The sequence below is a fragment of the Bubalus bubalis genome, chromosome X (assembly GCF_019923935.1).
Source record: "Bubalus bubalis isolate 160015118507 breed Murrah chromosome X, NDDB_SH_1, whole genome shotgun sequence".
Classification (NCBI taxonomy): Eukaryota; Metazoa; Chordata; class Mammalia; order Artiodactyla; family Bovidae; genus Bubalus; species Bubalus bubalis.
Genome location: NC_059181.1, coordinates 49,190,265 through 49,217,198, shown reverse-complemented (window position 1 = coordinate 49,217,198; position 26,934 = coordinate 49,190,265). Strand labels below are relative to the sequence as shown.

General features: G+C 38.5%; 1 protein-coding gene across 1 annotated transcript in view; it reads left to right on the top strand.

The window, feature by feature from the left end:
* The window catches only part of LOC123331684, a 112,872-nt gene extending 107,779 nt beyond the window's left edge, over window positions 1-5,093 (top strand). The window contains exon 4 of the mRNA XM_044936471.1: window positions 1,426-5,093. Coding sequence (XP_044792406.1) covers window positions 1,426-1,465 — 40 coding nt within the window. The 3' untranslated portion in view covers window positions 1,466-5,093. The remainder of the gene's footprint in view (window positions 1-1,425) is intronic.
* Window positions 5,094-26,934: the final 21,841 nt, after the last annotated feature.

Here is a 26,934-nt window from a genome sequence, read left to right as displayed (position 1 = left end):
ATAAGTCAGTTCTCAATATTTGTACTGTTGTAGTAATATAAATAATGAATGTTAGCTTAACACCTTGCCTGTATTAATTTCCTTCTTTGTGGAAAAAATGAATAATCTTTACATGTGCCTGCTAAGTCACTTCAGTTGTGTACGACTTTGCAACCCCATGGACTGTAGCCTGCCAGGCTCCTCTGTCCATTGGATTCTCCGGGCAAGAATACTGGAGTGGGTTGCCATGCCCTCCTCCAGGGGATCTTCTCAACTCAGAGATTGGATCCATGTATCTTAAGTCTCCTGCATTGACAGTCAGGTTCTTTACCACTAGCGCCACCTGAGAAGCTCCTATTTTAAACATAACCATGTGGCTTCCCTTGTAGCTCAGCTGGTAAAGACTCTGCCTGCAGTGCAAGAGACTCTGATTCGATTTCTGGGTAGAGAAGATCCCCTGGAGAAGGGATGGGCTTTCCTGTTGGCTCAGACAATAAAGCATCTGCCTGCAATGAGGGAGACGTGGTTTCAATCCCTGGGTTGGGAAGATCCCCTGAAGGAGGGTATAGCAACCCACTCCAGTATTCTTGCCCAGAGTATCCCCACAGACAAAGCAGCCTAGCGGGCTACAGTTCATGGGGTTGCAAAGAGTCCGACATGATTCAACTACTAAGCACACACACACTCTTTGTATGCCATGTGAAGAAATAAAATTTGTTTTGTTTTTCCCCTATACTATAATCTCGTCCCTAGTAGACTGTTTACATCAAACATACACACACACACACACACAAACACACACACACACATATATATGCATAGCTTTCTAGAATAATATACAAGTAAGTGTATTTTATAGCTTGGTTATATTATATGTAATTATGCACTTTCTGTATGTATTTTTTTAACTGTAAATTTAATGATTCATGCTTTTCAACAAAGTAAGAAAATTCATGTTACCATTTACATATTTGGCACTCAGGGTGTATTTCTTGTCATTTTGTCTTTTAAGAGTGATTTGTATGTTTGTGAGCTCAGTGTACATGGAGCCCTACACTCTTAAATGTGTACTGTAAGTACAATGATCATAATCAAGTCATTTCTTCAGTGTATCATTACAATGCAGATATCTGATTAAGATTAAATATTTAAAATGTCAAAAAAGTTTTGTGTGTTGTAACAATGGAATTGGGGCATAAAAATAATAAAACAGGAATTTTATATTAAGGTGCTCTGTGACAATCCAGAGGGATGGGGTGGGGAGGTGGGAAGGGGGTTCAGGATGGGAGCACACATGTGCACCTATGGCTGATTCATGTCAATGTATGGCAAAAACCATCACAGTATGTAATTATCCTCCAATTAAAACAAATTAATTAATTTTTAAAAATAAAATAATGTTCTATATAATGTATATTGATATGTTTTTTTTTTCTATTCCTTTAGAGAAATTGAAACAAATGGAGTACTAACAAATTCAGATTAAGTAAGTTTTGGATCAAACTATATTATACCATGTATCAAAAATAATATGGTCTATATAACCCAGACAGTAAAATTGCTTATTTCTTCTATTTATATAATAAGTTGTATTTAGCTCTCCTTACCTTTATGGGCTTTTATGGAAATATGCTTATGAGAGATATACCTACCACCTACCTCCCTGTTTCAACCTCCCACTGACATTAACACCCTAGGAGGAGAAGGACCAAAGAGAAGCATGCTTTTTTATATACATAGGAGATGAAGTCAGTTGAGGTGATGGGGAGAGCACTATAAGAAATGACGACCAAGCTGGCTATTGGAGGGAAGCTGTAGTTTCTTTATTTTTTCTTATTATGTTTGTACAGCTTTATTTCTTATTATATTTTGAGACCCAATTTAATCACTCATGGCTTTGAACAAATTGGAAAACCAAAGATGTGTTTTTGGCATCAGTCAAGTCTTGGTCTGTTGAGATTACATTAGCTGCAGGTCATATTCATCCTGAGGATGATCCTCCCATTTAGGAGATTTTTATAACTTGAAGTCAGGAATAGCTCCCAGATACATTGGCTCAGGCTTTTACTTCTATGTGTGTATGTGCGTGTGTGTGTGTGTGTTTATGTAAATACTTTTAGTCACAGTTCACAGACCCCTACTGTCATTCATTAGGAGCTCTGAATATTTGTTATCTGTTCTACTCCTGAAGTGATTTAAGTTTAAATTACATCTTTCAGGCACTAAAAAAGAAGCAAAAATCATATTTAAGCATTCTCTTTGATATTTTTACTTATGTAGTAAGATACAGAAATAAAGGAGAATGAGCTGAATCAGAAACCCGCCACTGGCTCTTGTACTTTTATGTACCGTACCAGATGGAGATAAGCTATTATCAATCAGTCATTAGTTCATACTATTCTGAATATTAGTTAACAATTAACAAGAATCTCTAAATAAGTTTTGCTACATCCTTCAGTATAAGTGAAGTTTTTTCTTGAGAAGGGAACTTTTGTCAACACCTATACATTAAACTTTGAGCATCGCTGATACCACCAAAGAAGATTCTGTAGTCTCTTTGATAATACTGTCTTATCACCTGAATATTATAGGGAAAATGTTACTATATTATATCATCTCAATATTATAGGGGAAAACAACATGGAGAGAAAACCAATTCTAGGTCTGTAACGGCTTACTTTTAGTATTAAAATTTATTTACTCAATTAAATTTTCTTTTAATATCACCCAATCCTGACCATGCACAAAACTCTTGTTTCAGATTTCTTTTCCAGCAAACCTTCTATAATTTTCCTTTTTACTTTCAAATTTTGTCCTATTAACCCTTTTTTTGTTTGTTTGTTTTCTTTCCAGGAAAAAATTACTTTCTTTTCCCTTTAAACTGCATTTCCATTCCTTGTATCTTTCTCCCTTTCATACAAAGATGTGATCCTTATTAATTTTATTACTTTTAATTACATATAATATCTAGAACTCTTAACTTTTAAAGACTTTTCCCTTTCTTTTTCTTCTGGTTTTGATTCTACTTGATTGAGTTAATTAGACTTTCTCAAGTCCTTGTGGGTTGTACTTACATTTCTGCTTTGTAGAGATTTGTAAAACAAAAAGTTACTTTTAATTTCCCAAAGAACATTTCTGCTACCTAAATTCTATAAAAAGATTGATTTGTATAGCTACATTTTCTTTAATTTGTCTCTTTATATCTTCAAGAAGATTTCCAACTAAACTAGAAATCAAGAATTCTATGTTTGAGAACTTTAGAGTTCAATTTATAATGCCTTTAAAAGTTTGGACCAAGTCCCTTTTTCTGTATACACAAGTTAAACCCAGTGCAATTTACCCTAGAGGCAAAGAAAAACTCCATTATTGGTAGTATTAGCTCCTTGATATTAGCTTCATATTGTGCGAGTTCAGGTAAGCCTGATGGTTTCCTTTAGCATTGAGAAGTGGAGTATTTCTGCAATGTCAGTAAACAAGGATGGTAATGCCATCAGCAACCCTCCAAATGTGAATTTCTGAGCCCTGGAGGCACCCAGGAAGAAGAAAAAGACCTGCTATTTGGAAGTAATAAGGTTGCAGGCACTACCTGTGGTGAGCACTGAGGGGCTCAGGATGTGAAAAATGCAAGATTCTGGCCCCAGATAACTGAGTTTAATACGAAAGGAATGATTTCAGTGAGTCCAGACTCATGCATCTTCCCATACATGGAATAGCACTAAATTCCTTGATACTTGTTTTTCTTTAATTCGCAAAGGTACTTTTGATGTTAAGACTACCTGTCCTTTGTTGCAAACTTCTATATAACCTGACTCCCCCCCGCCCCTTTCTCCTCAGAGCAATTCTCTGAGGACTACTTGAGATGCTGCCTCCTGGGCTTAAGACCTTAAAATTTCCACTAAATAAAACATAACTCTCAACTTTTAGGATGTCACAATTTTTTAAGTGAACAGCTATGGCAACCAATGAAGGCAGCAGAGCAGATTCTTTTCCTCCACCTGAACTCCACAAGGATCCAGAGCCTTGGTACCAGCAGCGGCCCCTTTTGCCCATCTGCCTCCTCTGGGAGTCCAGACAGATTTAAGTGAGGCTCTCCTGGTTCTCAGATCTTCTGTACTGGTCGATGATCCTGAGTTTTATTTGATGGAGTATAGCAGGTACCTACCCTCTCTCACTTGAAAGACACTGGGGCATACCCATTCAAGGTCTAGATACTGGGTGGGGCTTGGTTAAAAGATACCAGGAATATCCACCCAGTTGAAAGATATTGGGAGGAGGTTGATTGAAAAATACCAGGAAAAAAAAAAAAAGAGAGAGAGAGAAAGATACCAGGGAATATCCACTCAGTGGAAAGGTGGGGAGGGCTCAGTTGAAAGATACAGAGGGATACCTGGGGCTTGGTTGAAAGACACCAAGGTTGCTCCATTGTAGGAGACTGTGTGGTCTGTGCTGGGTAGTTAGGTAAGAGGCTGATCTTATCTGATGCTTTTCCTCAATTCGGATGCCTTAACAGAATTTGTTGGAGAAAAAAAAAAAAAGTGAAGATACTGTATGAGAGCTTTGCTCTAAAGTAAAGGGACAAGACTCCTCCCAGCTAGTTATGGTTTTTTCAGGTGACTGAGAAATTTACAGTGGTGGTGGAGGCTGAGTCCTCTTACCATGAAGTGGTCCCATAGGGAAGCTTACTTATTAATTAAAACACTTGCTCATCCAGGGGTCACAAATAAGAACTGGCAATTCAGTGATCTGAGCATCCTCTATGGTCTTAGACCACTGGAGGGAGAATTCAAGACATGTAAGATGAGCTGAAATGACTCTGGGATGACTCCCGGAGGAGTTAAGCCCACAAGCACCACATAGGCCCACCAAAAAATCTCACTAGTAAAATTTATTCCTGCCAAGTTCAACTTAAAATGGGAAATAAAATCTCTCAAAAACAAGGGGCATCAGAAAGTCAACTTCCAATTAACACCCTAGCCAGATTCACATACAGTGTGTACAGAACTCATACCTAGTTAATTGGGGGAATTATACTAAAGTATCAGTTCAGTTCAGTTCAGTTCAGTTGCTCAGTCATGTCTGACTCTTTGTGACCACATGAACCACAGCATGCCAGGCCTCCCTGTCCATCACCAACTCTTGGGGTGTACCCAAACTCATGTCCATTGAGTCGGTGATGACATCTAACCAAGGATATCTTGCCCTAAAATGAGGGGCCTCTTTTATTGAGTAAGCCACTCAATAAAGGTTAACAACCTGGCTTGATAAAAATATCTTCAGAATTCTCATTTAAATAAAGGCCTTCTAAGAGGAAATTTGCATTTTTCTATGTCTTTCAGATGTTAATACAGTTCTACCTGATCTCCCTAGGTCACTCTGTGTTTGTGCATTTTGTTTGTTCAAGTTTTTAAAAACTTGTCCTTTGCTACACTGTTTTTTAGAATAAACTCTCCAAATTTAGGTAACATCCTCCCCCAGTGACTTAGGGGTTGGTCTATTGAGTCTTAATGACTTGAATATCTATTGACATATATTTTATTGGTGTCCAAATGATGGACCCTTTTAAAATTGGAGAAACACATTATCAGAGAAATGCAAATCAAAACCACAATGAGGTACCATCTCACGCCAGTCAGAATGGCTGCTATCCAAAAGTCTAAAAACAATAAATGCTGGAGACGGTGAGGAGAAAAGGAAACCCTCTTACACTGTTGGTGGGAATACAAACTAGTACAACCACTATGGAGAACAGTGTGGAGATTCCTTAAAAAACTAGAAATAGAACTGCCATATGACTCAGCAATCCCACTGCTGGGCATACACACCAAGGAAACCAGAATTGAAAGAGACACATGTACCCCAATGTTCATCGCAGCACTGTTTACAATAGCCAGGACATGGAAGCAACCTAGATGTCTATCAGCAGATAAATGGATAAGAAAGCTGTGGTACATATACACAATGTACTATTATTCAGCCATTAAAAAGAATGCATTTGAATCAGTTCTAATGAGGTGGATGAAGTTGGAGCCTATTATACAGAGTGAAGTAAGTCAGAAAGAAAAACACCAATACAGTATACTAATGCATATATATGGAATTCAGAAGGACGGTAATGATGACCCTATAGGCGAGACAGGAAAAGAGACACAGATGTAAAGAACAGTCTTTTGGACTCTGTGGGAGAAGGCGAGGGTGGAATGATTTGAGAGAATAGCCTTGAAACATGTATATTATCATATGTGAAACAGATCGCCAGTCCAGGTCCCATACATGAGACAGGGTGCTCAGGGCTGGTGCACCAGGATCAACCTGAGGAATTAGATGGGAAGGGAAGTGGGAGGGGGTTCAGAATGGGGAACACATGTACACCTATGGCTGATTTATGTCAATGTTTGGCAGAAAGTACTACAATATTGTAAAGTAATTAGCCTCCAACTAAAATAAATTAATTAAATAAATAAATAAAATCAGAGAAACTAAAAATTGGTGAACCTTGAGCCCTCTCAATGTAAACAGCTGTTTTATTGGTACCTATAAAACACAAAATCAAGTTAAATGTGAAAAAAATCTGATATTAATTAAAACAAGTAAGAACAACTTGTTTGGAAAGTTTCTATTGTGGACGTTACTTCTCCTCAATGAGTTTTACAGTTGCCAGTAAGAACATTAGAATAATTAACATTAATAAAACACTTGTAAGGAAAGTCTAGCAATATTTGCAACAAGGTAAAAAACGTTTTAAGAGAAATTATATTAAATGAATAAAGAAATCTATAGATGCTTACTCAAAATGGGATAAGTAAAATGGATATCTATGTGATTAAAACAAGATTTGATATTATTACACTCAGTTCAGTGCAGTTCAGTTGCACAGTTGTGTCAGACTCTTTGTAACCCCATGGACGTTAGCATGCCAGGCTTCACCAACTCCCCTATCTTGCTCAAACTCATGTCCACAGAGTTGATGATGCCATCCAACCGTCTCATCCTCTGTTATCCCCTTCTCTTCCTGCCTTCAATCTTTCCCAGCATCAGGGAATTGCCCAAAGAGTCAGTTCTTCACATCAGGTGGCCAAAATATTGGAGTTTCAGCTTCAGCATCAGTCTTTCCAATGAACACCCAGGACTGATCTCATTTAGGATGGACTGGTTGGATCTCCTTGCAGTCCAAGGGACTCTCAAGAGTCTTCTCCAACACAACAGTTCAAGAGCATCAATTATTCAGTGCTCAGCTTTCTTTATAGGCGAACTCTCACATCCATACATGACTACTGCAAAAACCATAGCTTTGACTAGATGGACCTTTGTTGGCAAAGTAATGTCTCTGCTTTTTAAAATGCTGCCTAGGTTGGTCATAGCTTTTCTTACAAGGAGCGAGTGTCTTTTAATTTCATGGCTTCAGTCACCATCTGCAGTGATTTTGGAGCCCCCCAAAATAAAGTCTCTCACTCTTTCCACTGTTTCCCCATCTATTTGGCATGAAGTGATGGGACTAGATGCCATGGTGTTAGTTTTCTGAATGTTGAGTTTTAACCTAGTTTTTTCACTCTCCTCTTTCACTTTCATCAAGAAGGTCCTTCAGTTCTTCTTCACTTTCTGCCGTAAGGATGGTATGATCTGCATATCTGAGGTTATTGATATTTCTCCTGGAAATCTTAATTTCAGCTTCTGCTTCATCCAGCCTGGCATTTTGGATAATGTACTCTGCATATAAATTAAATAAGCAGGGTGACAATATACAGGCTTGATTTATTCTTTTCCCAATATGGAGCCAGTCTGTTGTTCCATGTACAGTTCTAATTGTTGCTTCTTGACCTGCATTCAGATTTCTCAGGAGGCAGGAAGGTGGTCTGGTATTCCTATCTCTTGAAGAGTTTTTCACAGTTTGTTGTGATCCACACAGTCAAAGACTTTGGCATAGTCAATAAAGCAGAAGTAGATATTTTTCTGGAATTCTCTTGCTTTTTTCATGATCCGATAAATGATGGCAATTTGATCTCTGGTTCCTCTGCCTTTTCTAAATCCAGTTTGAACATCTGGAAGTTCAGGCTTCATGTACTGTTGAAGCCTGTTTTGGAGAATTTTGAGCATTACTTTGCTAGTGTGTGAGATGAGTGCAATTTTGTGGTAGTTTGAGCAGTCTTTGGCATTGCCTTTCTTTGGGATTGGAATGAAAACTGACCTTTTCCAGTTCTGTGGCCACTGCTGGGTTTTCCAAGTTTGCTGGCATATTCAGTGCATGAGCCATACAAGGGAGCAAAAGCTGAGAACTAATATGAAAGGACTAATAAAAATTTAAAAAGTAATTTGGCTTTGGGTTTAATCAGTAAGCTCAGGTCTTTGCTGAATGCTTTAAACAAATCTTTGATGGTATGATAAATTAAAGTTACAGAACATAGGACTTGTAAAATTTCAGTTTAGTTAAAATCTTGTCACTAATTTAGTATTAGGTGATAGAACTGTTTTTTGGGAAACTAAAAGTAACTGACTTTCTCTTGCAAATCTCTAAAACCAGAAATGTAAATTCAAGCCACAAGGACCTGACACTGAACCTAGTTACCTCAATCAGGCAAGACTTGAAACCAAGGGGATAAAAGTGGTAGTTTTAAAATTCCAACTGCTGGGAATGCTCCCTCAGCCAAAGCTTACAGATGGTAAGTCTAAATCATCTGAGCAAGCAACTTTAATTCCAACATTGTATTCCAACTCTTTTTAAACTACTAAGTTTATATTGCAAAACCTGGCTTGCAACTAAGCTTTTAAGTAAAGCCATGAGATATCTAGTCTCATAGCATGAGATAGCATGGCTTCAGGTCCCATTACTTCATGGCAAATAGATGGGAGAAAGAATGGAAACACTGATAGACTTTATTTTCTTTGGCTTCAAAATCACTTCAGATGGTGACTGCAGCCATGAAATTAAAAGATGCCTGTTCCTTGGAAGGAAAACTATGAAAAACTTAGAAAGTATTAAAAAGCAGAGACATTACTTTGCCAACAAAGGTGTGTCTAGTCAAAGCTATGGTTTTGCAGTAGTCATACATGGATGTGAGAGTTGGACCGTAACGAAGGCTGAGCACTGAATAATTGATGCTTTTGAATTGTGGTTTTGGAGAAGACTCTTTAAAAAAATAATTTATTTATTTTGATTGGAGACTATTTACTTTACAATACTGTAGTGCTTTATGCCATACATTGACATGAATCCGCCATAGGTATACATGTGTTCCCCTTCCTGAACCACCCCCCCCAACTTCCTTCCCCATCCCATCCCTGGGGTCAACCCAGGGCACTGGCCCTGAGCACCCTGTCTCATGCATCGAGACTGGATTAGTGTTCTATTTCACATATGGTAATATACATCTCTCAGTGCTACTCTGTCAAATCATCACACCCTCGCCTTCACCCACAGAGTCCAAAAGTCTGTTATTTATGTCTGTGTCTCTTTTGCTGTCTCACATATAGGGTCATCATTACCATCTTTCTAAATTCCATATATATGTGTTAATGTACTGTATTGATGTTTTTCACTCTGACTGACTTCACTCAGTATAATAGGCTCCAGTTCCATCCACCTCATTAGACCTGATAAAAATGCACTTTTTTAATAGCTGAGAAATATCCCATTGTGTATAAGTACCACAGTTTCTTATCCATTCTTCTGCAGGTAGACATGTAAACAGGGCTGCGATGAACACTAAGGTACACTTGTCTCTTTTAATTCTGCTTTCCACGGTGTGTATGCCCAACAGTGGGATTGCTGAGTCGGATGGCAGTTCTATTTCCAGCATTTTAAGGAATCTCCACACTGTTATCCATAATGGTTCTACTAGTTCGCATGCCCACAAACAGTGTAAGAGGGTTCCCTTTTCTCTGCACCCATGCCAGCATTTATTGTTTATAGACTTTTTGATAGCAACCATTCTGACTGGCCTGAGATGGTACCTCATTGTGGTTTTGAATTGCATTTCTCTGATAATGAGTGATGTTGAGCATCTGTTCATGTGTTTGTTAGCCATCTGTATGTCTTCTTTGGAGAAATGTCTGTTTAGTTCTTTGGCCCATTTTTTGATTGGGCCATTTATTTTTCTGGAATTGAGCTTTGGGAGTTGCCTGTATATTTTGAAGACTAATTCTTTATCAGTTGTTTCCTTTAATATTATTTTCTCCCATTATGTAGGCTGTCCTTAAACCTTGCTTATAGTTTCCTTCATTATGCAAAAGCTTTCAAGTTTAATTAGGTCTCATTTGCTTAGTTTTGCTTTTATTTTCCTTATTCTGGGAGGTGGGTCATAGAGGATCCTGCTGTGATTTATGTCAGAGAGTGTTTTGCCTATGTTCTCCTCTAGGAGTTTTATAGTTTCTGGTCTTATGTTTAGATTTTTAATCCATTTTGAGTTTAATTTTGTGTATAGTGTTAGAAAGTGTTCTAGTTTCATTCTTTTGCAAGTGGTTGACCAGTTTTCCCAGTACCATTTGTTAAAAGGATTGTCTTTCCTCCAATTTATATTCTTGCCTCCTTTGTCAAAGATAAGGTGTCCATAAGTGCATGGATTTATCTCTGGGCTTTTGATTTTGTTCCATTGATCTATATTTCTGTCTTTGTGCCAGTGCCATACTGTCTTGATGACTGTGGCTTTGTAGTAGAGCCTGAAGTCAGGCAGGTTGATTCCTCCAGTTCCATTCTTTCTCAAGATTGCTTTGGCTATCTGAGTTTGTTTTTTTTTTTTTTTTAATTTCCATACAAATTGTGAAATTATGTTTTATAGGTCTCTGAAAAATACCATTGGTAGCTTGATAGGGATTGCATTGAATCTATAGTTGACTTTGGCTAGGATACTTATTTACACTATATTGATTCTTCCAATCCATGAACATGCTATATTTCTCCATCTATTTGTATCATCTTTCATTTCCTTCATCAGTGTTTTATAGCTTTCTATATATAGATCTTTTGTTTCTTTAGGTAGATATATTCCTGAGTATTTTATTCTTTTCATTGTAATGGTGAATGGAAATGTTTCCTGAATTTCTCTTTCTGTTTTCTCATTTTAAGTGTATAGGAATGAAAAGGATTTCTCTGTGTTAATTTTATATCCTGCAACTTTACTATATTCATTGATTAGCTCTAGTAATTTTCTGGTGGTATTTTTACGTTTTTGTGTAGAGAATTATGTCATCTGCAAACAGTGAGAGTTTTACTTCTTCTTTTCCAATCTGGATTCCTTTTTTTTTTTTTTTTTCTTCTCTGATTGCTGTGGCCAAAACTTCCAAAACTATGTTGAATAGTAGTGGTGAGAGTGTACACCCTTGTCTTGTTCCTGACTTTAGGGGAAATGCTTTCAAGTTTTCACCATTGAGGATAATGTTTGCTTTGGGTTTATCATATATAGCTTTTATTATGTTGAGGTATATTTCTATGCCTGCTTTCTAGACAGTTTTAATCATAAATGGATGTTGAATTTGGTCAAAGGCTTTCTCTGCATCTACTGTGATAATCATATGGTTTTTATCTTTCAATTTGTTAATGTGGTGTTTCACATTAATTGATTTGTGAATATTGAAGAATCCTTGCATCCCTGGGATAGAGCACACTTGGTCATGATGTATGATGTTTTTAATATGTTGGTGGATTCTGTTTGCTAGAATTTTGTTGAGGAGTTTTGCATCTATGTTCATCAGTGTTATCGGCCTGTAGTTTTCTTTTTTGTGGCATCTTTGCCTGGTTTTGGTATTAGGGTGATGGTGGCCTCAAAGAATGAGTTTGGAAGTTTACCTTTCTCTGCAATTTTCTGGAAGAGTTTGAGTAGGATAGGTGTTAGCTCTTCTCTAAATTTTTGGCAGAATTCACCTGTGAAACCATCTGCTCCTGGGCTTTTGTTTTTTTAGAAGATTTCTTATTACAGTTTTTATTTCCATGTTTGTGATATCTCTGTTAATATTTTCTGTTTATTCTTGATTCAGTTTTGGAAGGTTATACTTTTATAAGAATTCGTGCATTTCTTTCATGCTGTGCATTTCTTTGGCATATAGTTGCTGACAGTAGTCTCTTATGATCCTTTGTATTTCTGTGTTGTCTGTTGTGATTTCTCCATTTTCATTTCTAATTTTCTTGATTTGATTCTTCCCCCTTTATTTTCTTGATGAGTCTGGCTAATGGTTTGTCTATTTCACTTATCTTCTCAAAGAACCAGGTTTTAGTTTTGTTGATATTTGCTATAGTCTCTTTTGTTTCTTTTTCATTTATTTCTGCCTTAATTTTTATGATTTCTTTCCCTCTACTAACACTGGGGTTCTTCATTTCTTCTTTTTCTAGTTGCTTTAGATGTCGAGTTAGGTTGCTTATTTGATTTTCTCTTGTTTCTTCAGGTAAGCTTGTATTGCTATGATCCTTCCCCTTAGCACTGCTTTTACTGAATCCCATAGGTTTGGGGTTGTTGTGTTTTCATTTTCATTTGTTTCCATGCATGTTTTGATTTATTTTTTGCTTTGTTCAGTGATTTGTTGGTTATTTAGAAGCGTGTTTGCCTCCATATGTTTGTATTTTTAATGGTTTTTTCCTGTAGTTGACATCTAATCTTACTGCATTGTGATCAGAAAAGATGTTTGAAGTGATTTCAATATGTTTTAATTTACCAAGGCTAGATTTATGCCCCAGGATGTTATCTATCCTGGAGAAGGTTCGGTGTGCACTTGAGAAAAAGATGAAATTCATTGTTTTGGGGTGAAATATCCTATATATATATATCAATTATGTCTAACAGGATCATTGTATCATTTAAAGTTTGTGTTTCCTTGTTAATATTCTTTTTAGTTGATGTATCTGTAGGTGTGAGTGGTGTATTAAAGTCTCCCAATATTATTGTGCTACTGTTAATTTCCCCTTTCATTCTTGCTAGCATTTGCCTTACATATTGTGGTGCTCCTTTGTTGGGTGCATATGTATTTATAATTGTTATATCTTCTTCTTGGATTGATCTTTTGATCATTATGTAGTGTCCTTCTTTGTCTCTTTTCACGGCCTTTATTTCAAAGTCTATTTTATCTGATATGAGCTTTGATACTCCTGCTTTATTTTGGTCTCCATTTGTGTAAAATATCCCTTTTCAGCCCTTTGCTTTCAGTCTGTATGTGTCCCTTAATTTGTGTTGGGTCTCTTGTAGACAGCATATATAGGGGTCTTGTTTTTGTATCCATTCAGCCAGTCTTTGTCTTTTCTTTGGGACATTCAACCCATTTACATTTAAGGTAATTATTGATAAGCAGGCATAGAAGGAACATACCTCAACATAATAAAAGCCATATATGATAAACCCACAGCAAACATTATCCTCAATGGTGAAAACTAAAGCATTTCCCCTTAAGTCAAGGACAAGACAAGGGTGCTCAACTCTCACCACTACGATTCAACATAGTTTTGGAAGTTTTGGCCACAGCAATCAGAGAAGAAAAAGAAATAAATGGAATCCAGATTGGAAAAGAACAAGTAAAACTCTCAGTTTCCAGATGACATGATCTTCTACATAGAAAAGCCTAAAGACTCCACCAGAAAATTACTAGAGCTAATCAATGATTACAGTAAAGTTGTAGGATATAAAATTAACACAGAGAAATCCCTTTCATTCTTATACACTAACAATGAGAAAACAGAAAAAGAAATTAGGGAAACAATTCCATTCACCATTGCAACAAAAAGAATAAAATACTCAGGAATATATTGACCTAAAGAAACAAAATATCTATATATAGAAAATTATAAAACACTGATGAAAGAAATTGAAGAAGATGCAAATAGATGGAGAAATATAGCATGTTCATGGATTGGAAGAATCAATGTAGTGAAAATGAGTATACTACCCAAAGCAATCTATAGATTCAATGCAATCCTTATGAAGCTACCAACGGTATTTTTCACAGAACTAGAACAAATAATTTCACAATTTTGTATTCGAAGAAATACAAAAAAATCCTCGAATAGCTAAAGCAATCTTGAGAAAGAAGAATGGAACTGGAGGAATCAACCTGCCTGACTGCAGGCTATACTACAAAGCTACAGTCATCAAGACAGTATGGTTCTGGCACAAAGACAGAAATATAGATCAATGGAACAAAATAGAAAGCCAAGAGATAAGTCCACGCACCTATGGACACCTTATCTTTGACAAAGGAGGCAAGAATATACAATGGAGAAAAGACAATCTCTTTAACAAGTGGTGCTGGGAAAACTGGTCAACCATTTTTTGTAAAAGAATGAAACTAGAACAGTTTCTAACACCATACACAAAAATAAATTCAAAATGGATTAAAGATCTAAATATAAGACCAGAAATTATAAAACTCTTAGAGGAAAACAGACAAAACGCTCTCTGACATAAATCACAGCAGGATCCTCTATGACCCACCTCTCAGAGAAATGGAAATAAAAGCAAAAATAAGCAAATGGGACCCAATTAAACTTAAAAGCATTTGCACAATGAAGGAAGCTATGAGCAAGGTGAAAAGACAGCCTTCAGAATGGGAGAAAATAATAGCAAAGGAAGCAACTGAGAAAGAATTAATCTCAAAAATATACAAGCAACTCCTGAAGCTCAATTCCAGGAAAATAAACAACCCCATCAAAAAATGGGCCAAAGAACTAAACAGACATTTCTCCAAAGAAGACATACAGATGGCTAACAAACACATGAACAGATGCTCAACATCACTCATTATCAGAGAAATGCAAATCAAAACCACAATGAGGTACCATTTCACGCCAGTCAGAATGGCTGCTATCCAAAAGTCTGTAAACAATAAATGCTGGAGAGGGTGTGGAGAAAAGGGAACCCTCTTACACTATTGGTGGGAATGCAAACTAGTACAGCCACTATGGAGAACAGTGTGGAGATTCCTTAAAAAACTGGAACTAAAACTACCGTATGACTCAGCAATCCCACTGTTGGGCATACACACCAAGGAAACAAGGATTGAAAGAGACATGTGTACTGCAATGTTCATCACAGCACTGTTTATAATAGCCAGGTCATGGAAGCAATCTAGATGTCCATCAGCAGACGAATGGATAAGAAAGCTGTGGTACTTATACACAATGCAGTATTACTCATCCATTAAAAAGAATGCATTTGAATCAGTTCTAATGAGGTGGATGAAACTGGAGCCTATTATACAGAGTGAAGTAAGCCAGAAAGGAAAACTTCAATACAGTATATGAATGCATATATATTGAATTTAGAAAGATAGTAACGATAACCCTATATATGAGACAGCAAAAGAGACATAGATGTATAGAACTATAACAGACTGTTGGACTCTGTGGGAGAAGGCAAGGGTGGAATGACTTGGGAGAATGGCATTGAATGATTTATATTATCATATGTGAAATGGATTGCCAGTCCAGGTTCAATGCATGGGACAGGGTGCTTGGGGCTGGTGCATTGGGATGACTCAGAGGGATGAGATGGGGAGGGTGGTGGGAGGGGGGATTCAGGATGGGGAACACATGTACACCCGTGGCTGATTCATGTTAATGTATGGCAAAACCACTACAATATTGTAAAGTAATTAGCCTCCAATTAAAATGAATAAATTTATAAAAAATAAAAATATGGCCTTTTTTGAAAGGTAATAGTAGTTTATAAAAATTAAAATTAAGTAATAAAGAACTTAAAATTTAAAAAAAAATAAAAATTATAATAGTAAAATACATGTAGGAATTTCTCTGGAGCTGTTGAAGGCAGTGTGGTGTCAGTTCAGTTTCAGATAGTTCCTTATTACAGCTTATTCTTCTCAAGTTCTATAGGCCTCATCCTATGCTTAGTCAATGCTAACTACAGGGTTTTAATCTGTTGCACCTGTCACTCCCAGAGCAGTTCGATCTTCTTTGTTTACTTTGGCCTTCTCAGTTTGCAAGTCTCTTCAGTGTCTAATTTCCACCCTGACCCAAGGGTGTGAAGGTGGTCACTCATTTAGGCTCACTTGTTCAGTTGTGCTGTGGGAAAGGAGGAACACTGCAAACAAATATCACTGGCATGTGTGGGGAGTACTCACAGTGTATGGACCACACTAGTTTTCCCCAGCTCATGGTGCATGTGCTTTCCTGGTCTACACTGCTCTGGCTCCAGGTTGCTCTGCAGGGAACTTTCCAAAACAGACCCTGGGTTTTGTGCACTTCCCAGGTCTAAGCTGGTCAGGTTCAGGTTCTTTGGTACTCCACAAAGGCACAGACTCAATTGGGCCTGCGTTTTGTGCCCTTCCCAGGTCTGAGCAACTCAGCTGACCATATGCTTGGTGAGTGCACTATCTCAGGTGGGCTGTGCATCCTAATCACCTCCCTGGTCCCAGCTGCTTAGTTTTCTGGGTGCGCCATGAGAGCGCTGTCTCAGGTGTGCCATCTGTCTCCTCTGGGGAGCTGATCTCTGGCAACAACCCTCCTGGCAGATGTCAACTGTCCAGGACCCCAGGAAGACTTGGTTAGCAACTGGGAGCCTGTTCACAATTTGGTAGAGGATCTCCTCTCTGGGGCTTAGAATGCCCCTTGCCTTCTGGCTCTTGCTGTTGCCTGCCTGCCTCTCTGCCTCCGTCAGGGGGATAGGCCGGTCCATGGTTGGCTAGCTCTCCCCTGGTATTTGCTCAATCCTTTTTTCTGTGAGCAGGCCAGGCTGTGCCTTAGGTTAGAGCCTGTGGAATGCGGTAAAAGTAATGCTAGGAGTGAATTTCATAGCAAAACAAGCCAACCTCAAAAAAAAACAAAAACAAACAAACAAAAAAAAACAGAGACAGAGAGATAAAACAAACAACATAAACTTACACCTAAAGCACCTAGAAAAAGAGGAACAACAACAAAAAAAAAACCCTAAAGTTAGGTGGAGGAAAGAAATCATAAAGACCAGTTTAGTTCAGTTCAGTCACTCAGTCATGTCCGATTCTTTGTGACCCCATGGACTGCAGCACATCAAGCTTCACTGTCCATCACCAACTCCCAGAGCTCACTCAAACTCATGTCCATTGAGTCAGTGATGCCATCCAAACATCTTATCCTTTGTCATCCCCTTCTCCTCCTGCCTTCAATCTTTCCCAGAATCAGGGTATTTTTCAATGAGTCAATTCTTCACATTAGGTGGTGAAAGTATTGAAGTTTTAGCTTCAGCATCAGTCCTTCCAATGAATATGAAGGACTGATTTCCTTTAGGATGGACTTGTTGGATCTCCTTGCAGTCCAAGGGACTTTCAAGAGTCTTCTCTAAAACTGCAGTTTGAAAGCATCGATTTATGTAAATAAATTCTTCAGTACCATTTTTCTAGATTCCATATATGTGTGTTAGAATATGATATTTATCTTTGTCTTTCTGACTCATTTCACTCTGTATAATATTTTCTAAGTTCATCCACCTCATGAGAATGGACTCAAACATGTTCCTTTTTATAGCTGAGTAATATTCCATTGTGTATATGTACCACAACTTCTTTATCCATTCATCTGTTGATGGACATCCAGGTTGCTTCCATGTTCTATCTATTGTAAATAGTGTTGCAATGAACAATGGGATACATGTATCTTTTTTCAATTTTGTTTTCCTCAGGGTATGTGCCTAGGAGTGCGATTGCTGTGTCATATGGTGCTTTTATTCCTAGATTTTTAAAGAATCTCCATACTGTCTTCCATAGTGGCTGTATCAATTTACATTCCCACCAACAGTGCAAGAGGGTTCCCTTTTCTCCATACCCTCTCCAGCATTTATTGTTTGAAGATATTTGATGATGACCATTCTGACTGGTGTGAGGTGATGTATCATCGGGGTTTTGATTTGTATTTCTCTAATAATGAGCATGAGTTTGGGTGAACTCCGGGAGTTGGTGATCAACAGGGAAGCCTGGCGTGCTGCAATTCATGGGGTCGCAAAGAGTCGGACACAACTGAGCAACTGAACTGAACTGACTGAATAATGAGCAAAGTTGAGCATCTTTTCATGTGTTTGTTAGCCATCTGTATGTTTTCTTTGGAGAAATGTCAGTTTAGGTCTTTTCCCCACTTTTTGATTGAGTTGTTTGTTTTTCTGGCATTGAGTTGTATGAGCTGCTTTTATATTTTGGAATTAATCCTTTGTCAGTTGTTTCATTTGCTATTATTTTCTCCCATTCTGAGGGTTGTCTTTTCACCTTATAATTTCCTTTGCTGTGCAAAAGCTTTTAAGTTTAATCAGGTCCCACTTGTTTACTTTTGTGTTTTATTTCTGTTACTCTAGGAGGTGGATCATAGAGGATCTTGCTTTGATGTATGTCATCGAGTGTTCTGCCTATGTTTTCCTCTAAGAGTTTTCTAGTTTCTGGTCTTACATTTAGGTCTCTAATATAGTTTGAGTTTATCTTTGTGTATGGTGTTAGGAAGTATTCTAATTTCATTCTTTTACACGTAGTTGTCCAGTTTTCCCAGGACCATTTATTGAAGAGGCTGTTTTTGCCCCATTGTATATTCTTGCCTTCTTTGTCAAAAATAAGGTACCCATAGGTTCATGGGTTTATTTATGGGCTTTCTATCATGTTCCATTGGTCTATATTTCTGTTTTGTGCCAGTACCATACTGTCTTGATGACTGTAGCTTTGTAATATAATCTGAAGTCAGGAAGGTTGATTCCTCTAGCTCCATTCTTCTTTCTCAAGACTGCTTTGGCTATTCAGGTTCTTTTGTGTTTCCATATGAATTTTTACATTTTTTTCCTAGTTCTGTGAAAAATGCCATTGCTCATTTGATAGGGATCACATTGAACCTCTAGATTGCATTTGGTATTATACTCATTTTCACAATATTAATTCTTCCTACTCAGGAATATGAAATATCTCTTCATCTGTTTATATCATCTTTTATTTCTTTCATCAGTATCTTATAATTTTCTGTGTAGAGTTCTTTGTCTCCTTAGGTAAGTTTATTCCTAGATATTTAATTATTTTTGCTGCAGTGGTGAATGAGGTTGATTCCTTAATTTCTCTTTCTTATTTTTTCAGTTAAGTTTATTTTTCCCACAAATAAAACTGGAGTAAAGGGAGTAGGGAACATCCTTTAAAAGAATGATATAGCCATAGGACATAACAAAGACTGGTTGGAACCACTGGGTCAAAGTTGGTGGAAGATTTGACTTACAGTAGACCTTGAGCCTCATTATATATTATATGCTAACTGTAGTATGCTAACATGCTAAAAGATATACCCAAAAGTGCCACGATAGTCCTGAGGCTAAGAATAAAAGGCCAAAAAGTGAGACGTGGCCCAGTTCCTGGAAATTCCTCCCCATTCCCCCAAATAATTGGAAAAATTTTCACCCATTAGCCTATGAAGTTACTCAGCCCATAAAATCTAACAATGTCATATTTTGAAGTGCAGCCTTGCTCTCTCTTGCTCTCTCTCTCTCTTGCGCGCACGCTCTCTCTCTCTCTCTCTCTCTCTCGTCTTCTGAGATGGGCCACACTCTGTGTAGTGTTTATCCCAAGCTCTCTCTTACCTTTAGAGATGGTCCACATTTTGTCTTTGGAGTGTTTCTCTCCAAATAAATCCACTTCTTATTATCATTTCATCTCTGAATTCTTTCACAATGAAGCAAGAACGTTAAATTTACTCAACACAATTATTCCCCCTTTTGATAAAATCTGGCATCATAGTTTTTATATAATTTGCATTACAGGCCTGCTTTAGTTCTTATTAAATCAACATACCTAACAAAAAGCTTCCCTGGTGTCTCAGATGGTAACGAGACTGCCTGCAGTGCAGGAGACCTGGGTTCAATCCCTGGGTCAGGAGGATCCCTGGGGAAGGGAATGGCAACCCACTCCAGTATCCTTGCCTGGAGAATTCCATGGATAGAGAAGCCTGGCAGGCTACATTCCATGGGGTCAAAAAGAGTCAGACATGACTGAGCAATTAACATTTTCACTTTCACCTAACAATGATTAATATCATTACAGGATGAATTTAAAAGTTGAAGATGACACAGCAGTGATGTATAGAGCTGGCTTTTGATTAGCAACACACATTCAGTTCAGTTCAGTTCAGTTCAGTCATTCAGTCGTGTCCAATTCTTTGCAACCCCATGAACTACAGCATGCCAGGCCTCCCTGTCCATCACCAACTCCCAGAGTCCACCCAAACCCATGTCCATTGAGTCAGTGATGTCATCTAACCATCTCATCCTCTGTCATCCCCTTCTCCTCCTGCCTTCAATCTTTACCAGAATCAGGGTCATTTCAAATGAGTCAGCTCTTCGCATCAGGTGGCCAAAGTATTGGAGTTTCAGCTTCAACATCAGTCCTTCCAATGAACACCCAGAACTGATCTCCTTTAGGAGACTGGTTGGATCTCCTGCAGTCCAAGGGACCCTCAAGAGTCTTCTCCAACACCACAGTTCAAAAGCATCAATTCTTTGGCACTCAGCTTTCTTTACAGTCCAACTCTCACATCCATACATGACCACTGGAAAAACCATGACTAGACAGACCTTTGTTGACAAAGTAATGTCTCTGCTTTTTATCCATCATCATATAACAACTTTATATAATAAGTTGATTTGGTTTAGCAGTTTTTCTAAGTGTTTAAAATTACAGAGGTTGTGCTTTAGTTCTCTTTTTTCCCCAAATTATAACCTAATGTATAATCAACATGTAAAGCTTGGTAGGTAAGATATATTAATTATTCCTACCTTAAACCACAGACAATAAGAATATTTCCATATTTCCAAGTCATGTTACCAATGTAATAAAGAGTTCACCAAGCCCAGTATCCATTATTTTTTTTTAATTTTAATTGGAGGATAATTACTTGACAATATTGATGGTTTTTGCCATACATCAACACGAATTGACCATAGGCATACAACTCTTCTATCCTGAAACTTCCTCCCCTCTCCCTCCCCACTCCACCCCTCCTAGTTGACACAGAGCACCAGTTTTTGATGCCCTGCACCATGCATCAAACTCCCACAGCTATCTATTTTACATATGGTAATATATATGTTTCAATGCTATTCTCTCAAATCACCCTACCCTCTCCTTCTCATACTGAGTCCATTATTTTTTTAATATTTATTTATTTTATTTATGGCCATGCTGGGTCTTCATTGTTGTGTGACAGTTTTCTCTAGTCGTGGGAACTAGGGCCTACTCTGCTGTGGTGTGTGGGCTTCTCATTGTGGTGGCCTGTCTTGTGGAGCACAGGCCCTAGGACATGTAGGCTTCAGGAGTTGCAGCACGTGGACTCAGTGCTTGTGGTTCACGGGCTCTAGAACACAGGCTCAGAAGTTGTGGGGCATGGGCTTATTTGCTCCATGGTATATGAGATCTTCTGGGACCAGATATCAAACCCTTGTCTCCTGCATTGGCAGGCAGATTATTTACTACTGAACCACCAGGGTAACACTATCCATTATATTTTAATTAATGACTTTATTTTTCTTGAGAAGTTTAAATTTCACAGTAAAATTAAGAAGAAGGTAAAATATCTCCCATATATTCCCTGCCCCAAATGCATAAGTCCCCCCATTATTAACATCCCTCACCAGACTGGTGCATTTGTTACAACTGATGAACCTACAATGACACATCATAATTGCCCATCAACTATAAATTGGCACTTGCCATCTGCCTCTACAAAGAGAAAACTATGAGCTGCTGCAGCTGCTGATCTTCAGCAATCCCCTTAAAGGAGTTCACGGTGGAGATCAGGAATGAAGCACTCTGTGTTCTAGGATTAAACTGACAGTACAGGTCTTCAGATAATTAGATATTTCCAGGAGGCAAATTTATGAGCCCAATTCTTGCATTTCTTCAAATCTAGAACAGCATTAAAATCCTTCATGGAAACATCTGCCCCTTGTTACTAGCAGTAACTTCATGAGACTAAAAGAAAACATGTGCAAAAAGTATATGTATGCTTGATTACATTTCAGTTCAGTTCAGTTGCTCAGTCATGTCTGACTCTGTGGCCCCGTGGACTGCAGCCCACCAGGCATCCCTGTCCATCAAAAATTCCCAGAGCTTACTCAAACTCTTGTCCATTGAGTTGATGATGCCATCCAACCATCTCGTCCTCTGTCAACCCCTTCTCCTCCTGCCCTCAATCTTTCCCAGCTTTAGGGTCTTTTCAAATGAGACATTCCTTCGCATCAGGTGCCCAAAGTACTGTTGTTTCAGCTTCAGCATCAGTCCTTCCAATGAATATTCAGGACTGATTTCCTTTCATTTCAGTTCAGTTCAGTCGCTCAGTCGTGTCCGACTCTTTGTGACCCCATGAATCGCAGCACGCCAGGCCTCCCTGTCCATTACCAACTCTCGGAGTTCACTCAGACTCACGTCCATTGAGTCAGTGATGCCATCCAGCCATCTCTTCCTCTGTCGTCCCCTTCTCCTCCTGCCCCCAATCCCTCCCAGCATCAGAGTCTTTTCCAATGAGTCAACTCTTCACATGAGGTGGCCAAAGTACTGGAGTTTCAGCTTTAGCATCATTCCTTCCAAAGAAATCCCAGGGCTGATCTCCTTCAGAATGGACTGGTTGGATCTCCTTGCAGTCCAAGGGTCTCTCAAGAGTCTTCTCCAACACCACAGTTCAAAAGCATCAATACTTCAACACTCAGCTTTCTTTATACTCCAACTCTCACATCCATACATGACTATCAGAAAACCCATAGCTTTGATTAGATGGACCTTTGTTGGCATGACTATCAGAAAACCCATAGCTTTGACTAGATGGATCTTTGTTGGCAAAGTAAAGTCACTGCTTTTTAATATGCTGTCTAGGTTGGTCATAATTTTTCTTCCAAGGAGCAAGTGTCTTTTAATTTCATGGTTGCAGTCACCATCTGCAGTGATTTTGGAGCCCCCCAAAATAAAGTCTGTCACTGTTTCCACTATTTCTCATATATTTGTCATGAGGTAATGGGACCAGAAGCCATAATATTAGTTTCCTGAATGTTGCGTTTTCAGCCAACTTTTTCATTCTCCTGTTTCAATTTCATCAAGAGTCTCTTTGGTTCTTCTTTGCTTTCTGCCATATGTGTGGTGTCATCTGTGTATCTGAAGTTATTGATATTTCCCCCAGGAATCTTGATTCCAGCTTGTGTTTCATCCAGTCCAGCATTTCTCATGATGTACTCTGCATATAAGTTAAATAAGCTGGGTGACAATCTACAGCCGTGGTGTACTCCTTTCCCAATTTGGAACCAGTCTATTGTTTCATGTCCACTTCTAACTGTTGCTTCTTGTCCTGAATAAAGATTTCTCAGGAGGCAAGTCAGGTGGTCTGGTATTCCCGTCTCTTGAAGAATTTTCCACAGTTTATTGTGATCCACACAGTCAAAGGCTTTGACAGAGTCAGTAAAGCAAAAGTAGGTATTATTCTGGAACTATATTGCTTTTTCGATGATTCAATGGATGTTGGCAATTTGATCTCTTGTTCTTCTTCCTTTTCTACATCCAGCTTGAACATCTGGAAGATCACAGTTCACATACATTTGAAGCCTGGCTTGGAGAACTTTGAGCGTTACTTTGCCAGCATGTGAGAAGAGTGAAATTGTGCAGTAACTAGAGCCTTCTTTGGCATTGGCTTTCTTTGGGATTGGAATGAAAACTTAATTTTTCCAGTCCTTTGGCCACTACTGAATTTTTGCAATTTGCTGGCATATTGAATGCACCACTTTCACAGAATCATATTTGAGGATTTGAAATAGCTCAACTGGAATTCCATTACTTCCACTAGCTTTGTTCATAGTGATGCTTCCTAAGGTCCACTTTACTTCCCATTCCAGGATGTCAGGCTCTAGGTGAGTGATCACATCATCGTGGTTATCTGGGTCATGAAGATCTTTTTTGTATAGTTTTGTGTATTCTTGCCATCTCTTCTTAATATCTTCTGTTTCTGTTAGGTCCATACCGTTTTTGTCCTTTATTGTGCCCCTCTTTGCGTGAAAAGTTCCCCTGGTATCTCTAATTTTCTGAAGACATCTCTAGTCTTTCCCATTATATTCCTTTCCTCTATTTCTTTGCACTGATCACTGAGAAAGGCTTTCTTAACTCTCCTTGCTATTCTTAGGAAGTCTGCATTCAAATGGGTGTATCTTTCCTTTTCTCCTTTGCCTTTTGCTTCTCTTTTTTCACAGCTATTTTTAAGACTTCCTCAGCGAATCATTTTGCCTTTTTGCATTTCCTTTTCTTGGGGATGGTCTTGATCACTGCCTCCTGTACGATGTCATGAACCTCCAACCATAGTTCTTCATGCACTCTCTCTATCAGATCTAATCCCTTGCATCTATTTGTAACTTACACTGTATAATCTTAAGGGATTTGGTTTAGGTCATACCTGAATGGTCTAGTGGTTTTCCCTACTTTTTTCAATTTATGTCTCAATTTGACAATAATTAGTTCATGATCTGAACCACAGTCAGCTCCTGGTCTTGTTTTTGCTCACTGTATAGAGCTTCTCTATCTTTGGCTGCAAAGAATATAATCAATCTGTGTTCGGTATTTGTGGAGGTCCTTTAATGGACCGGGACCTGGCGGATTGGAGTCGATGATGAGGAAGAATGATAGGGAGAGAAAGAAAGAGACCAGTATTCCCTGGGTTATGTAGATATCAAATAAAGCCCTAGAACAGGGCTTGTGCTGCTTACGAAGGCACAGGGCACCCTCTCAAAGAGGTTTTGAAAGCCCGGGCAAGAAAGTGAGCTTGACAGGCTTCTGCACTCCAGAGAACTAGCCAGAGAGAGAGAAAGAAAGACATGGGGACTCAGGTTCTGATGGAACAAGGGTACTTTAATCATGTTTGTGAGTATATATATTGGTCATACAAGGAAACTTTAGGCAAAAAATAAAATACAATAACCAAACGTATATCAACCATCACCAAGGTAACAGCAATAAATAACAATAGTCATAAGGCCAGAAGACAATCCATATTTGAGTAAAAGGGTTGTTACTAAACAGTTTTTCCTTAGGGTAATAGGTTACTGAAGGAAATCCATGCATGTTTTCTGTCCCATGACCTCAGTCCTGGGAACAGCATGCCACTCCACTCGTTCCTGTCTACCAGGAACTGATAAGGAACAGAGGGTTCATGAGAGATAGAAAACAACATACAGGAATCCTAAAGTTAAACATTCCCTGACAGGTATTGACCATCTGTTGATGTCCATATGTAGAGTCTTCTCTTGTGTTGTGTGTTTGCTATGACCAGTGTGTTCTCTTGGCAAAAATCTATTAGCCTTTGCTTTGCTTCATTCTGTATTCCAAGGCCAAATTTGCCTGTTACTCCAGGTATTTCTTGACTCATTACTTTTGCATTGCAGTCCCCTATAATGAAAAGCACATCTTTTTTGGGTGTTAGTTCTAGAAGGCCTTGTAGATCTTCATAGAACCATTCAGCTTCAGCTTCTTCTGCATTCTTAGTCAGGGCATAGACTTGGATTACTGTAAGACTGAATGGTTTGCCTTGGAAACAAACAGAGATCATTCTGTGTGTGTGTGTGTGTGTGTGTGTGTGTGTGTGTGTGTTTGAGATCGCACCTAAGTACTGCATTTTGGAGCCTTTTGTTGACTATGGTGGCTACTTCATTTCTTCAAAGGGATTCTTGGCCACAGTAGTAGATATGATGATCATCTGAGTTAAATTCACTCGTTCCTGTCTATTTTAGCTCAGTTCAGTTCAGTTCAGTCCAGTCACTCAGTCGTGTCCGACTCTTTGTGACCCCATGAATCACAGTACACCATGCCTCCCTGTCCATCACCAACTCCCAGAGTTCACCCAGACTCACATCCATCGAGTCAGTGATGCCCTCCAGCCATCTCATCCTCTGTCGTCCCCTTCTCCTCCTGCCCCCAATCCCTCCCAGCATCAGAGTCTTTTTCAATGAGTCAACTCTTCACATGAGGTGGCCAAAGGACTGGAGTTTCAGCTTTAGCATCATTCCTTCCAAAGAAATCCCAGGGCTGATGTCCTTCAGAATGGACTGGTTGGATCTCCTTGCAGTCCAGGGGACTCTCAAGAGTCTTCTCCAACACCACAGTTCAAAAGCATCAATTCTTCAGTGCTCAGCCTTCTTCACAGTCCAACTCTCACATCCATACATGACCACAGGAAAAACCATAGCCTTGACTAGACGAACCTTTGTTGGCAAAGTAATGTCTCTGCTTTTGAATATGCTGTGATCGCTAAAATGTCAATGTTCACTCTTGCCACCTCCTGTTTGACCACTTCAAATTTGCTTTGATTCATGAACCTAACATTCCAGGTTCCTATGCAATATTACTCTTTGCAGCATTGGACTTTACTTCCATCACCAGTCTCATCCACAACTGGGTACATGTACTCCCCACTTTACCAAAGTTACGTATATACTCACCTCCCCTTTACCTCTTTGAAGCAGTTTCTTAGAGCTATCTGAAATGCTATCTCCTGGGCTATTGTTTTCATTTTGCACCAAGTAAAACTTACGTCACAACTCTTATGTGGTCCTTTTTTTTTTTTTTTTCAGTCAACACACCCAAACCCCATATTTCACATTATAATTCACTTTTGCTGTTTTAGGTTCTATGAGTTTAGAAAAATATATGAGTGATACCCATTTCTCACATTTGTCAATGTCAATAGCAACATCTGAATTACAGTCAGTTAAAACTCCTTGAATGATGGACACATATGTACCATATTTGATTCATATTGGTATAGGAGACAATTTACTTCCTTTAGTCAAATTAATTATATTTGCTCAGTTTTCAACAGTTTCAATCTTATACTGCTAAATTTCACTTTTATAATATTAAAAATCTTCTAACACCATAATTTATTCTGTCTATAGATAGTAACATGTCTAACGACCAATTTTTGAATAGTTGGCTGTTTGGTTTTAAATTTAAGGGCTTCTGAGATTTATTCAGCTGTGCATTTTATTGCAAAAGGATTTCACACAAGCCATCAAATTCCAA